The sequence below is a fragment of the Astatotilapia calliptera genome, chromosome 20 (genome assembly GCF_964374335.1).
Source record: "Astatotilapia calliptera chromosome 20, fAstCal68.1, whole genome shotgun sequence".
Taxonomy (NCBI): domain Eukaryota; kingdom Metazoa; phylum Chordata; class Actinopteri; order Cichliformes; family Cichlidae; genus Astatotilapia; species Astatotilapia calliptera.
This window is the reverse complement of record NC_137441.1, coordinates 25,958,346-25,973,872: the sequence shown is the minus strand read 5'-3', so window position 1 is coordinate 25,973,872 and position 15,527 is coordinate 25,958,346. Positions and strand designations below refer to the sequence as shown.

The 15,527-nt window shown below is 41.8% G+C and overlaps 1 protein-coding gene across 3 annotated transcripts in view; it reads right to left on the bottom strand.

Moving 5' to 3' along the window:
- The window catches only part of nr1h5 (nuclear receptor subfamily 1, group H, member 5), a 28,206-nt gene that overhangs the window by 7,851 nt on the left and 4,828 nt on the right, over positions 1-15,527 (bottom strand). For 2 of the 3 annotated variants that reach the window (XM_026153824.2, XM_080295167.1), the window contains exons 2-5: positions 11,322-11,418; positions 1,986-2,387; positions 1,765-1,905; positions 1,508-1,632 (exon numbers count right to left, since the gene is read on the bottom strand). In XM_026153824.2, coding sequence (XP_026009609.1) covers positions 1,508-1,632; positions 1,765-1,905; positions 1,986-2,387; positions 11,322-11,418 — 765 coding nt within the window. Of the gene's footprint in view, positions 1-1,507; positions 1,633-1,764; positions 1,906-1,985; positions 2,388-11,321; positions 11,419-11,513; positions 12,670-15,527 lie in introns of those variants that run through there. The other variant, XM_026153825.2, reaches the window with a different exon arrangement.

The following is a 15,527-nucleotide window of genomic DNA, read 5'->3' as shown; positions in this document are numbered from 1 at the left end:
TACCTCCTGAGCTACAGCCACCCACTGGCAAAGATGAGTAAACCGTCACTAGGTTTTGGATAAAGTGTACACTCACAAACCTGTCAAACATGCATTTGAAACATTAGCTACCATAGCAGTATAGTATTGCAACATGGCATTTGGGTCTTCTAACTAAAATAGGAAAATAGAAACATAAATAGTGCCATCATTGCCAGACCTGGCCCACATCTGGTTGACATACACCCTGCCATGACACCGGTCAATCAGAAGTGCCAGCTTGATGCCGGATCCAGGGAAGACCTATTTTCTATGGGCCTTTTTTTTTCTTTTTTCTTCTCTCAACAGGTGATCCAGGAGATTTTTTCTTTTTAAGTGCCCTTTCTCACACTCCCTCTTCCCCTCTGTTTTTCTTTCCTTCCCTCTCTTTCTTTCTTTCTCCTTTTCCTATCCCCCATGTCTGTCCCATGTGTAACAACTGAAAATAAAATGAAATAAAATAAATAATAATAATAACAAAAGTCGATCAAATGGACCAATACGGCAAGGCCGTGATGATCCACTTGGTAAAGTAAATCCATTGGGTATTTTTCTTGGCCTTCAGACAATAATTCTGATGGCTAAAGGACAAACGGGACAGGCAGAAAAAAAAAGGCTAGCAGGTCCTCAGGAGAGCTAATGGCATAGAAAGTTGAGTTAGCATAGAAGGACACCGAAGGATTGCACCACTACACAATCTGAGCCTTAGCAAAATTAACTTATGGTTTAATTCTGGGTTTTCAGGTCTTGTACTACATGCAGGAGGTTAGAATAGCTGGGGAGAATAGTGTCACCCTTCCTGGGTGATCCCTCAGATCTCAGGATGCAGATAGCAAGACATACTATAGATTTAGAGACTGTGCCTGGTGAGCAAAAGTAAGAATTATAGATTCTTAGGAGCAATTTTAGGTTGTTCTTTGTTTTGTTTTGTTTACCACTGGCAGCATGCAATTTCAAGGCAATTTGATGCTTCTATAAGCCTTAATCGAGCAATATATTCCTAGAACAAGTCTCCTTACAGATCTAAATTATGTTTTTAATTTGGTCTGTTTTGTTCTTGGGCACTTAAACAGCACTGGGGTAGCAGGAGAAAGAATAAGACATTTTCCAACGAGCATAAGAGCACCTATACTCTGCAATTCATGGGTTTAACAAAATGCTGTAGTTGGAGTCTGAGCTAGTGCCTTAATCAGGAGACAGTTATACTGATAAGTCTATTAAGATTTTGCCAGCTTTCCTTCCAGGCTTTAAATAAACTTTATTATCACTGTGCACTACTCTGGCACTTTCATTTCCTTATGAATTAGCATACCATGTAATCATTTGTATAATTCACCCATATTGGTGCTGTTAAAGTTGTTCCTGTATATTGTGTTTTATGTGAACTCTTGCTGCTATGCTGAATTTGTTTAGCCCATGTGGCACAATAATCTTGAACCTCGAACTCTGAAGTTAGGAAAGTATCCAATCGAGCACAGGTGTGCCGCACCTGTCCGGGTAGCCTGCTGGTAGAGCTGACTCTCCTGGTGTCTGTGTTCTCCTCTTCCTCTTGCCCTCTGCTTTTACCTCCTTTCCTCAGGCGTTTGGATTGGCACTGCACCTCAGTCAACAGACCTGAAGAGAGGGTAAAAAGTATTATTTTCTGCACAACCACAAAGTGACATATTTGTTTTTTGGAATCTCACTAATCATTTCTCTGATTACATTACAACCTCAGTCAATCAGTTTCTTGTATTTGAGCCTTACATTCAGCCAGCATTCCCACAGCTCGGCACTTCCTCAGACGGCAGTCTTGACACTTCCTCCTCATGTACATATCCATCTCACAGCTACCGCCACTCTTACAGTGATACACAGCTTTCTTGGTGACACTGCGTCTGAAGAATCCTGTAGCGAAAGGTAAAACATGACGCGCTGATGCTAAGAAGTAGAAAAATATGAAGATCAGAAAGCAATCAAATAAATACCTTTGCATCCCTCGCAGGTAAGAGCATTGTAGTGGTATCCTGATGCTTTATCACCACACACCACACACAGCTCATCCTGACCTCTGCTCTTTCCACCCGAGCCCATCCGGGACCTCCGCCCCATTGGCAGTCCTACAGATCCGAGGCCCTGAGCAAAGAGGCCCCCACAGTGGGGCTCGGGGCTCGGATCGCAAGGGGCCTCCAGGCAGTGAGGGCTGTAATGGTATGGTGGGTTACAGAGCTGAGAGGAAGAGGAGGAGGAGGAGGGAGAGGGGGCAGAGGAGGGTGGAGAACCATAGTGGGAGAAGGGCAGGTTGGCAGGACTATACTGTTGTTGGCTGTATGGGAGGAGCTGGAGGTCAGGGTCCTGCAGGGGATAGCCCAGGGGGTCAGCCAGCATATCTGAAATCAAAGTCCAGGGTCAAAAGTTTTAACTGGCTCTGTATGTTGATGAGAGATGACACTGATGTAGGATCACATAAGTCATAGGTCCACGTGTGAACAGAGCAGCTCTGCTTTCTGTTTGTCAAGGTTGGCCAGTTAGAAGAAAGCTGACTGGAGGAAGGGTGGCTTGTTTCAGACAGTATAAGTAAGTATAAGGCAAGTGTGATTCAAAGCTTCTCTAATAGAGTCCAATAACGGAAATATGGAGCTTGAAATGAACACAATGAGGTTTCCTTGAAATACATTACTCGGACAGCTGACTTTTTGATGTGGCCTTGCAGTTTAAACCCACTCTGTCTCCATACATACAAAATTTGTATTCAGATTTTCATTCCCTTGGTTGTGCTAAACTGTGAGAAACGATTCAAGTATAAAACATGACATTTAATGGAAATGGTCACTGGAGTAAAACCTCTATTAATCCACAGTTAAAGAATTATCCACCAGGAGATGAACCATTTATTCCAGTTGGAGTAGCATTTGCTAAAAGCTGCAGTGCTCAGCAGCTGTGACAAATCACTGAACCTTTTGTAAGAATCCCAAATCCAATAAAAGTTGTACACTGTGTAAAATGGAGATAAAAACAGAATGCATTGATCTGCAAAACTCATACACTACTGTTGTATTCACAGCAGAACACAGAAAACATCAAAAGTAAAGAAAAGAATAAAATATTTTTGAATGGCACCAACACGTCTTAAAACAAGTTGGGACAGAGCCTCATTTACGCCTATTTTGTTGTGTTTTTTTTTTCATTATGCAAATTTCCAGAAAAGGAGTTTTGCTCTTTGCCTCAGTTCACTTTAAACGAGCTTCAACCCAAAGAAGACGGCAGACTCTCTGAATCCCGTTCACATGTTGCTTCTGCTTCGCATCACAGAGCTTTAACCTCCATTTGTGGATGGCACAGTAAGTTTTCTTCACAGGCATTGCGCCTGTTATGGCCGAAGACCATATCCACCCAACGCTGACTGTCCCTTGTGCTCAGAGATTTCTCCAAATTCTGTGAATCCTTTGATGATAACATGTACTGAAGATGATTAGATATTCAGAGTTTTTACCAGTTTTATGTTGCTGGTACATATAGATTTATAGATGCAGTTTTTTGTACAACTCTCCCACTCTGAGATTCACGTTTTATACGCAGTCATGTTACTGACTTGTTGCCAGTTAACCAAATTAGCCTCCAGCCGTTTCATTTTAGTACCACATACTAGGGCTGTTCGATATAACGATATATATCGGATGACGATATAAAAACGTCTATCGTTTCATTTTACGCTATCTTTTGTTTCGTGGTGTCGCAAATTAAACTCTTTACGGCAATATTTTTTCATCGTATTGATGGTCACTGTAGTGCCTACATTAATTTATTAAAGTTCTCTCTTTCTCTTATATTTAATATAACCACGCCGGTTTTTATGCATTTGGTTTTATGCGTTTTGGTTAGCAACAACCACGGTAACACCATCGCGTGTCCGCTTGTTTATGTTCCACATAAACTTTTCACATTAAAGCTCAAGATCCTGTTGTGACTTTTCAAAATAAACTGAATCACGTGAAAGAGCAGATTATTTACGGATGAGAATTAAAAAAGAGCCACCAGGTGCTAAAAAATAAACCTTAGACTCAAACGTTAGAACAGGCTTTTCCTGTATTTATTACACGCCGTGTAATAAATACTCACAAAGAAAACGGCGGCTGTTACAACTTATGTCTAAAAATGTATCGTTTCATGCATCGGTTAAAACACTCGACTCAAGACGAGCTGCCCAAGATTCACAGAATTTACAGAAAATGTTACATTTTTGTGATTTATATCGTTATCGGGACGATACAATTCTTATATCGGGATATGAAATTTTGGTCATATGGCACAACCCTACCACATACTTTTGTTGACCCAATCCCACTGACACATGTTGCTGCCATCATTTTCAAAATGAGATCATATTTTCCCTAAAATGGTTATTTTTCTCAATTTAAACTTTGAATATGTTTTCTGTGTTCTACTGTAAATAGAATAACAGTTTATGAGATTTTCAAAGGATTGCATTCCATTTTTATTGATTTCTAACTTTTTTGGAATTGGCGTTATACAAACTGAGCTAACATAGATCACCCACAATGCTAGTGTTAGCGGCGCTAACGGCTGCAGACAGGAAGATACTGCCAGCACCGGAAACGTGCTCGCCATCTCCGAGCATGAAGTAAGGAGAGCCTTCAAGAGAGTGAACACCAGGAAAGCAGCAGGACCAGACGGCATCCCAGGTCGTATCCTCAGAGACTGCGCATACCAGCTAGCTCCTGTGTTCACTGAGATATTCAACATCTCTTTATCTCAGTCGGTGATCCCCACATGCTTCAAAGAGTCCATCATTGTTCCTGTCCCGAAGAAACCCCACCCTGCTTCTCTCAATGACTATCGCCCTGTAGCCCTCACCTCAGTAGTGATGAAGTGCTTTGTACGCCTGGTCAGAGACTTCATCATTTCTTCACTACCAGACACACTGGACCCACTACAGTTCGCTTACCGTCCAAATCGTTCCACAGACGATGCCATCTCTCATCTCCTCCACACATCACTCACTCACTTGGACACTAGAAGGGGGAATTATGTTAAAATGCTCTTCATAGACTACAGCTCTGCATTTAACACCATAATTCCCTCCACACTCACCACCAAGCTGGAGCATCTGGGACTCAGCTCATCTATGTGTCAGTGGATCTCCAACTTCCTAACTGGCAGACCACAGGCAGTAAGGATGGGCGGACATGTCTCAGCCTCCACCACTCTCAGCACTGGAGCCCCCCAGGGGTGTGTTCTGAGCCCCCTGCTGTACTCTTTGTACACATATGACTGTGTGGCCACTACCAGCTCCACCACCATCATCAAGTTTGCTGACGACACCGTCGTGGTGGGCCTGATCTCTGATAACAACGAGACGGCCTACCTGAAGGAGATTAGGAATCTGGAGAACTGGTGCCAGAGGAACAACCTCCTTCTAAACGTCAGTAAGACAAAGGAGCTGATAGTGGACTTCAGCACTAAGCAGGAGAGGAACTACCAGACCCCCGTCATCAACGAGTGCCCAGTGGAGAGAGTGGACAGCTTCAAATACCTCGGAGTTCACATCACGCAGGACCTGTCATGGTCCTGTCACATCAACACTGTGGTGAAAAAGGCCCGACAGCGTCTCTACCACCTCAGACGCTTGAGAGACTTCCAACTGCCCTCCAAGGTGCTCAGGAACTTTTACTCGTGCACCATAGAGAGCATCCTGGCGGGAAACATCTTAACCTGGTTCGGGAACAGCACCATGCAGGACAGACGAGCTCTAGAGAGGGTTGTGCGGTCAGCTGAGCGCACCATCCGCTCCGAGCTCCCTGACCTGCACTCAATCTACAGCAGGCGGTGCTGGACCAAGGCCAGGAAGATGGTGAAGGACCTCAGCCATCCCAACAACAGACTGTTCTCTCTGTTGAGGTCAGGAAAGCGATTCCGCTCCCTGAAGACCAACACAGAGAGACTGAGGAGGAACTTCTTCCCGCAGGCGATACGGTCTCTCAATCACACCACCACACAGTACTGACCCACACATATGGTTCTTACACACACACTGGACTTTCTGGACTTTGGTTTTGCACAACACTGGTCACTATATTCTTCATTTCCGGTTAATGCTTGTACAGCTGCTGTTATTGTGTATATATTTATTTATATTTAGATTTCTTCATACATTCTTATATAGTTCTATATTGTGTATTGTGTATTTTGTTGTACAGTTATTTTATTTTCAACTTTAATTTATATATTTATCTTTATCTTATTCTTCCCAGTTAAATTTACCCTTCATTCTAATTTGTGTTGTACAGTTATTTCATTTTTAACCTTAATTTATATTCTATTCCTTCCTAGTTAAATTTACCCTTTTTAATTTTTCATATTTATTTCCTATCTTATTCATAGCCTTTTCCTTTTTTGTTTTCTTTAGGTCACGAGCAGTTGTCCAAGCATTTCACTACATATCGTACTGTGTATGACTGTGTACGTGACAAATAAAAATTTGAATTTGAATTTGAATTTGAATTTAAAGATCGCTATCTTTAACCAGGAGCAAATGAACTTTTATCTGGAGTCACGATGATGAAATGATGAGAGACAAACAGCTGGTTTTAAGTGAAATACAGGATCATGCTTAAGGTAATCTTATAGTATCACACACCTGTGCTGCAACCTGTCCTCACAATTCATAACACTCCATCATTTTTTTTCCTTCTTCTTCTTCTTTCCTTCCTGCGTCACCACATTGGACCATCCCTAGCATCTCCTTATGTCACTACAGCCTCCTGACTGTATGTAGGATATTGTTATGATTACATCAGGCTGTGATCCACTTAAATAGCGCTCAAGTGCCATGGTGTAAGATTTATGACTTTAGGTGTAGCAAATATTCTTTCCAAATTGAAAATCTTGTCAGTATTGTAAATCTTTCACACACATACAGCATCTAACCTACAGGGAATAAGTGATTACACTAGCGTGACTGAAACATGAATGAACGTTTAAGGAAACTCTGTGACGCTGGTCGAAGTCAAAAAGCGTTCAGAGGAATGTGAATTTACGTGAGTCGTGACTGCTTTAATGGGTCTTATGGGATACAATAAAAAGCTGAGAGTGAGACCCTGTGAACTTGTTCAGACTGCTGAAACAGGATGCAGCTGAGAACTCCCAGTGCCATTTAGGATTTTTCTTTTTATTATTATTTTTCTTTTATTTTTTTATCCCCTTTTTCTGGATTCTTCATTTAGTCCATCATTCATTCAGTTCGTTGTTGGGATGACCTAAAACATGTCAGAGTGTGGGTCAGCTGCTTGTGTTTTGCAAGCACTGACTCCACTGAGAAAACATGTGTGACCACTGGCAGCCTCTTAAAGTACAGCTGGACTGTTCGACTGGGACTGCTGTGGGATCTGTTATGCACTGATTAAACAGAGAGCCCACCCAACCTTCAGGAGTTTCAGGAAATGGGAACTTTCGGGCTAAAACATGTTGGATGAAGATTAGGAAGGACTAGTTCATTGATTTTAATGTGTGTAAACCGTGTATATGTACACATGATAGTAAAATGAGTATATGTATATATAGTAATTTTACTACTATATGAACATATGTCTGTGAAGGTTCTCAGTCATCCAGGTCATCGTAGTCTAAGGAGCTTGGAAAGAAAAGCGTCTGGACTTCTTTAAGTTGCTTGAAGACCATTTTACCTCTCATCTGAGAAGCTTCTTCAGTTCTAAGATCAAATAGTGAAGAGCCCTGTGGGAGTGTCCCCCTAAGAGGGACAATGGACCCCCCTAATGATCCTCTACCTAATCACGTGAGCCAAGGTGTGAAAACAGGTGTAGGTCACATTCAGCCAAAGTTTTGGGTGAACTCATTGTGAAACCTAGCCCCACCCTATCATGTGATTTCCTGAGGTCAGAAGGCCCAGGATGTGAGTGGGCGTTAAGGCGTCTGAAGAAGCTTCTCGGATGAGAGGTGAAACGTCTTCAAGCAACTTAAAGAAGTCCAGACGCTTTTCTTTCCAAGCTCCTTAGACTACGATGACCTAGATGACTGAGAACCTTCACAGACATGTGTATACAGTATATAGTAGTAAAATGTGTATCACTATATACAGTACTGTGCAGAAGTCTTGAGCCACACCTCATTTCTCTACATTTTGCTTGTAATTGTATTAAAGTGGCCTTAGCCAATAGCTCTAAAGGCTTTCTAAGTCTTTCAAAGTGCTTTGGATATTGGCTGCTTTTTCACTCATTTTCAGTCCAGTAACTGCATTGTTTTTTCTTCAATTGCAAAGCCAAATACACTGACTTATAAACCATTCAAGCATAAAAAAGCACCTTCCTCAAGGAATGAACCAGACTTGTTTCTACACATAACAGACAATTTAGCAAATAACCGATTTTTAAGAGCAGCCTTTCACAAAAATCTACAAAATCTACAATAACTGTCCAACAAGGTGATTCCCAAAGAGCTGTTAGCTGAAAAAGTAGCATATTATGGCATGATGCATGCAGGGTGCCCTTAAAAATATGGAACTGGCCAAGTGGAGCAGAAAAAAAAAGAGTATACCTCAGAGGTCAGAAGGGAGGTACAACAGTGAGTATGTACAGCCATCTGTGAAACATGGTGGAGGCTGGGTCATGGTTTGGGGTGGCATTTCAGCCAGTTGTGTTGGATATCTTCTCAAAATGAATGGAATTATGAAAGCAAAAATGATCGTCAGACTTTCGTCCAAATCAAGTAAATGCATATTGGGGATTTTTTTTTTAAACATAAAATGGGACATTATAAGTCACGGTGTCCCCAAAGTCTCTATTAATAGACATCTCTATTATTGAAGCAGTGTGGGAATCACCTTAACAGAGAACAGAACAAAAGGCAGCTAACATCCAACAAAGCACTTTGAACGTCCCCAAAGAAGCTTGGAGAACTATTACTGACGTCTACTTAAAGAAAGCTGCCTAAGAGAGTTCAGGCTGCATCAAAGAACAAAAGATGATCATACTAAATATTAACTTTAGAGGTACGCAAAATTGTACAAACTCTATTTTTGCCTTATATACTGCATTACATACTGTATTTAAATGTGTCTGCAAATGTTTTCTTCCCCTTTTCTGACCAAAATATAAACAAATGAAGAATGGCTTGAGACTTGCACAGTACTGTGCAGAGAGTGAGGTACGTCTTCGAGCTCTGACAGAAAATCGGGCATCCTGCAGTGGTGCTGTAGCACATGCACATAAAGAGGAATTTCCAGGAGACAATATTCAAAAAATAAATAAATAAATCAAAGCAGCAAAGGTCGCCATATCCTGCCTTTTAACACTCAGTGTGGTTTGACAAGTGTTAAACCCTTTCACAATGCATGGAGTGAGCAACAGATTAAGTTAGTTTAGAACAAAGACAGGATGAAAGGAAACAGAGAGTGACTGTAGAGCCGCATGAATGAGAGCCTTTTCTGTGCGTGTCAGATAACAACCGAGCAGTCCCAACCATGCTGGCGACTCCACTTGAGTCACATTTTCAGAGTTGACTTCCCATTTTGAGTAAATTGATCATCACACATAAAATTGTTAGAGCTACCTTTGTTTCAGGAAGTAATTCAACTTATATCTTTGGCAAATAGACAAATCTGAATAGTTATATCATGGTTATGTGAAATCCATTCCTATTCCCAACTCTCTCTTTTAGTAACCTCAAAAATAAGCAACATAAAAACGCCACCCTGCGTGTGGTCAGTTTCTCCTCAGAGACCCCATGCGTGTCATCAATCATCAGTTGTGACTGAGGCTTCCTCAAAAGCATCCCGAGGAGTTCTGAGCCTAAATTACAAGCGTGTTTGATGATAAATGACAGAACATGTTGAGAGCTGCTGCAGCTCACATTTAGTGGACTAATGTCCCTGCTCTGATCAGCTGAAAGCCTACTAATGAACTCTTCTCTGTGCTTAATTTCCCCTCCTCGCTTTCATTCTCCCTGCAGATGTTTCCTGTCTTTACCCGACTAGGCGATGGGTTGGCTTGGTGGGGGGTGGAGGGGGAACTGGGGAGTTGGTGGGGGGGTGGTCCTTGCTTTCTCACTGTGTGACTGAGCTGCTGTTTGCAATGTTTGTAAACCATTTGAACGCTGTCTAAACACTCCTCAGCCTCCCTTCCATCCCACGCACGCTAGGGAGCCAAACAACACCAGCAAAGCACCTCCCGCAGCTCCCCCTCCTCCTCCCTTTCTCCTCCTTCTTCTTCTCCAAAGGGCAGGAGGGGAGACAACAGGGAGACTTTGTTGATGATACATGTCAGTATAAATAGATCCTCCGATGCACGCTCAGCCTCTCTGCATGTCGCGAACGCGGTGAGCCGGCTGATCCCCCTCAAGAACTGTTTTTTCCATGTCACTGAGTTCTCAAACGCCGTAAATAAAGGCTTAGCGTTCATTCATCAGCTGTCAGAGTGAATGAGGCTGCACTGCACACAGAAGGCAGTCGTATATCAGCGTGTAACAATATAAGCTATTTATGACCCACTTACTTAATGTCAATCTGTGTGACCAGTACACAGTGTCAAATCTGTAGACATAATAAAGCAGCAGAAGAGTCATCAAGTCTCGAGTGTCTTATGCAGCATGGATGCTCATTTTGCTGCCTAGAAATTGTGAAATTCTGCTCTCTCTTTGATTTAAATGTTCATTTCAAGCCAGCGAGGTTTAGATCAGCAGATTGAAAAATGCTAAAGTGTCCAAAACCTTCAAGGAAGTTCAGAACCTCTCAAAGTACAAATGGAAATTTATACAAAGGGGGATTTGGTTAGAGCAGAAGTGACAGCAGAAACCACATTTTCTTTCTTAATACTTGTCGCACTAAATTTTGTACTTTGTTTGGATTTCATCTGCTCAGGTGAGAAGAAAATCCTGTGAACAGTGTCCATAGTAACTGCTTTCTCCTGAAGAAATAATCCCATTTATTCTGTGGATTACAGGTTGATATGGAGACTGGCTCTGAAAAACGATGTCTCCCATTGAGCTCTTTACAGTAGCACTGACTGATCATTTAGAGAGTTTTTTGTAAAGCAAATGTCTGCACACATTCAAGTTGCATAAGGTATTAAATGCTTAAAGTCAGTTTTTCCTTTTTCCAGTGTCAATTTAGATATATTAATGCCCCACGAATGAGATTTAGCTTAGAATAAGAATCAAAAATCCCATCAGGCAGTGTTTAATATTTCAATTTCGTGGTTCTTTTAAGAGAAGCTGGAGAGAAAACAGAAGTAAAAGTAGATGAAGACACCAAAGAGAAAGAAGCAGGAGCACGAGCATGACTGTGGACTCACCGTAGTACTGGAGCTGCTCAGCGGAGCAGTAACCATCTGAGGTGCTGAGAAACCCCCCTGCCGTGAAGCTCATCTCCAGCTCGGTCCACTCTCTCATCTGGACAGAAAATCCTCTCTCTTTAACTAGTAATACAGGATCTATCTTCATACACACACACACACATACACCCAGAAACACACAGAGACAATTACTCAGAGAATTCTCGCAGATATCAAGGCTCTGGGAAGTGTGGAGACATTCCTCAATCCCCAGGATGCGTCCAGGTCTCTTAGCTGATATCCCAGCCTATTTTTAAAAAGCAGAGAGCAGCAGTGCAGCTGATCCTCTTGGTCGGTGGTGGATGATGTGCTGGAGGAGGGATTACACATCCCAGGGGGATAGACAAAAGGGAAAGTGGGGGGACACCGAGGAGGGACAGGGATGGGACTGTGTGTCCAAACAGCTGGACCTGACTGGGACGTCATAGATCAGAAAACGCTGGGGAAAGATGATGGCTTTATTCCTTGCATGTTGAGGTTTGTGTAACAAGAGTGCAACAGCTGGACTGGGCGAAAGAAACATTTTCCATTAATCTCACGTTTCAAATAAAAGAAATCTTCCTTAAAGTTTCCCTTCAGAATAAACAAACCTTGCTTCTTTTATTTAAGTTGTACCTAACTGTGCGCTGTGAACGTAACTGTCCATATTTGTCCTAAAGGCCTTGGGGAGTGTGTTTACTCTTCCTTTTGTTTACCACTGTTCTGTTTGTGCTGTGGTTAATATTGGACAACAGATTAGATTTAAGGCTCTCGGGGTCCTCCGCCTCCCCACAAATAGTTAACCAGACCAGGGCAGAGCAAAAGAAGTCGAGGCCTGCACCACCCGGAGAAGACGGAAGAGTGACCCCCATTACAGGCCTGTAAATCTCCAAGCAGGGCCGGTTGACACGCAACATGCTTACTGAGGATTAATAGTGTCCTCCCACCCGCCTATCATCTCTTTCGCTGGCTCATTATGGGAATCAGGACTGACTTATGCACAGCAGAGGGCTAAGGGAGAGCCAATCATTCTCAATGAAACTGTAGCCTTCACTGGTGCAATCACGATCAGTCTCACTGACAAATGAAACAGGAATGTAGCTGCTGGCTACACAGTGTGGTTTTTTTGTAAGTGGATGTCTAAAGGGTAAATTGATACATATGTGGTCACAACACTGTGGAAAAGTACAAACTAAGGCCTAAAGAAAAAGTACATAAAACAAAAGATGTGTCACACTTTTGAAAACTCTGACTTACCCTGATTAACTATAAATAAGGACAAACCGATTAACCCGCTGTGAGATTTGTCACAAAACTTTCCAGGGGGTCAAAGTGTGTTTCAACAGGGCAAGGGATTTTCATTGGAGCATTTCTAAGCATATTAGTTTTCTTTAGAAAGCAGCCTGGAGATTTTTGTTTAGAAACAAAAATGACCAGGATCAATAAAAAAACTGACCTTTATACCGAGCCATTGCACAAACCGCTGCTGTGCAATGTGTTATAACGCTGTGATGCTCGAAGTTTGTAAAATCAAATTAAAACTGAGGGTTATCTTCTAATTTACACACAGTATAATAACTTCAGCGAGTGCTTGAGCCGTCGCTTGAGAAATCAAGTGCCAAAAACGAAAGAAATCGCTTTAGACTTGAGAAAAAGAATCGCTGTTGCTCACAGAGCAGGAGATGGATATACAAAGTTACCCAAGCATTTCCAAAGTGTCAAGAACTGGAGAGAGAAGTATCATCAAGAACTTCAAAGACAGCCACAAAACACAGAACAAACCTGGGAAGGTAGGAAGAGAAAGAAGGGAAAGACTCTAGAAATAAAACTACCGGGAGATGTTTCTAAAAACTAACAGTAATAATTACATTCAAATTGACTTTTTCCGATAGATTTAAACAAGCAAGTAGCTGTTTAAAGCTGTTGGAGAAGTGTTTACTCACATAAATACACGTGTCAGTGATTCGCTCTTGCTTACAGGAAGTCTTGTTTTTTAACTCTCTGATATCCAGGGTCTGGTGTCATTCAACCAGGATCTAAAGAGCTCTACAAGGGCTTCAGAGTAAAGTTTGTGAATGCCTATGAGGCTGGTAATGGATTTTAAAAACTGTCAAAATATCCTAGAATTCATACTAGTACTTGAAAAAAAAATCCACAATTTATGTAAAAGATTTGCATGTGTACTTTGTGAAAAGAAAAATCTATAAGGCACCAAATTTCATAACAGGATCTCCGGGTAACTCAACCCCCTGCTGCTATCAAAGTGCAAGAAACAGAGGCTACACAAATCTGACCATGCTTGGCCAAAGGCTTTTCCTATGAAAATGATGATCCGAGCAAACCAGCTTTTCAGGAAAAGAACCTGATACCAGCTGTGAAACTTGGTGGTTGAAATGTTACACTGTGGTTTTGTTGTACCTCTTCTCAAGGACTAGGTAGCCTCATCTATGAATCCCATATCACAGTAGAGAGCGCAAAAAAAGAAAAAGGCCAGTTGAAGAGCCATACCTGAACCTACGCACGTTAGCAAATCCTCGGTGGAATGACTCAGTCAAAGTCTGAGAGATTTGAAATGGACATCATGAAAAGCCACAAACATCTTGCAGTAGAAGAGTGCACGTTGATGTCTAGTGAGTCTGTGGACACTTTTTTCACACTTTCTATTTTTCTTCCTTAAATTTCCTTGTGTTGTTGTTAATGTATATGACTTTTATCGGCATTGTTCCAAATTAAATCCAGTGTGATTTAATCAATATTGTTATTTTGGTTCATTTAAAAATCAGACTTACACAGAGCGCAAAAGGTAGTTCTGTGACCATGCTAGCTGTTCTCTGAAAATGTACTTCACAGTGTGAATATCGTGTCGCCAATCGCTGTTTAGAATCAAAGTTTACATGATGCCGATGAGGATTGTTTTGCAGGGTTTCGGCTGTATACAGAAGAAATGTATAAACTAAAAGGTGGAGACGATGAATCATGGAGGGAACATGAATGTCTGCAACCGATGTAACTTGCACATGGTGTTAAAACTATCCATTAAAAAGCCAGACAACTCCCAGGGTCAATGGGCTTCAATTATATCTTGATGTCATACATGCAGTGCTGTGCAAAAGTCTCATTACTTTGGAACTGAGTGGGCTTACATCGATCAGAGAGTTAGAAGTAAAAGGAACTTAGATTAACCTGAAAGGAACTAATACGGGCTAACTGGTAGTCGATACAATTCAGGAATTAAAACCAAAACTGACCTGGGGGAAAAAAAAGAAATATATTTTCGTTTTATTTTTTTATTTGTCTTATTCTTTTTCCTTCAGGGATTTGGATACAACAAGTATAGCATGCATATTATACACAAAAACACACTATTACCCGTTTCTTTTTTTTATCATTAAGATGAATTATTCTTGAATGAAGACATTGATCTGACACGTCAAATGTAGCCAATTGTGTTTATTGTTCCACCCCCATCTCTCTACCATGTGTTCTCAAAAGTGAACACAAGGTCAGGAGATGATGGAGGAAATCAAAGGTGGGGGGGAGTTGTAAAGAAGTGATTAAAGGACAGGTAGAAGGGGGAAAAGAAGGAATAGATAGAAAGGAGGAAAGAGACAGGGCAGAGAAAACCCCAGCAATCCCCTCTGAGCAAGCACCAGTGGGAAGGAAGAACTGCCTTTAAACGGGCAAAAACCTGCAGAACCAGGCTCAGGAGGCGGCAGTCAACCGCTGGGACTGGTAGGGGGGTGAGGAAGGGAGAGAGGGGAGAAAGAGGGCAGAGGAGAGGTGAAAATTAAGATGGAACAGAGGTGGAGGAAGAAGGTGTTACGACCTGGCTCAAAGGCCGCAACATAAAAAAGGAGACGAACACCAGGGCCCGTATCCCTAAAGAATCTTTGTGCAAAAAGTGGCTCCTAGCGGCCAAATTCTAAGAAAATTCTCAGAGTCATGACGTTTTCTTAGAATTTCCCCTAAAAGTGACACGACAATCCCAGTTAATATAAAAGCTATTCCTCAAGATTCCTAACGCTTAAAAGGGCTCCTAAGGCGAGATCTGCTAAGAGCAGGGAAGAGGACTTTTAGTGGCTTAGGAGTTCCCCTAAGCAGCTGCACAAAATGGCCAACAGAAGAGGCAGGAGAGATGTCCTGCAAACACTGGATGACAGGGAATTATTGAGATGCTACAGATTGGAT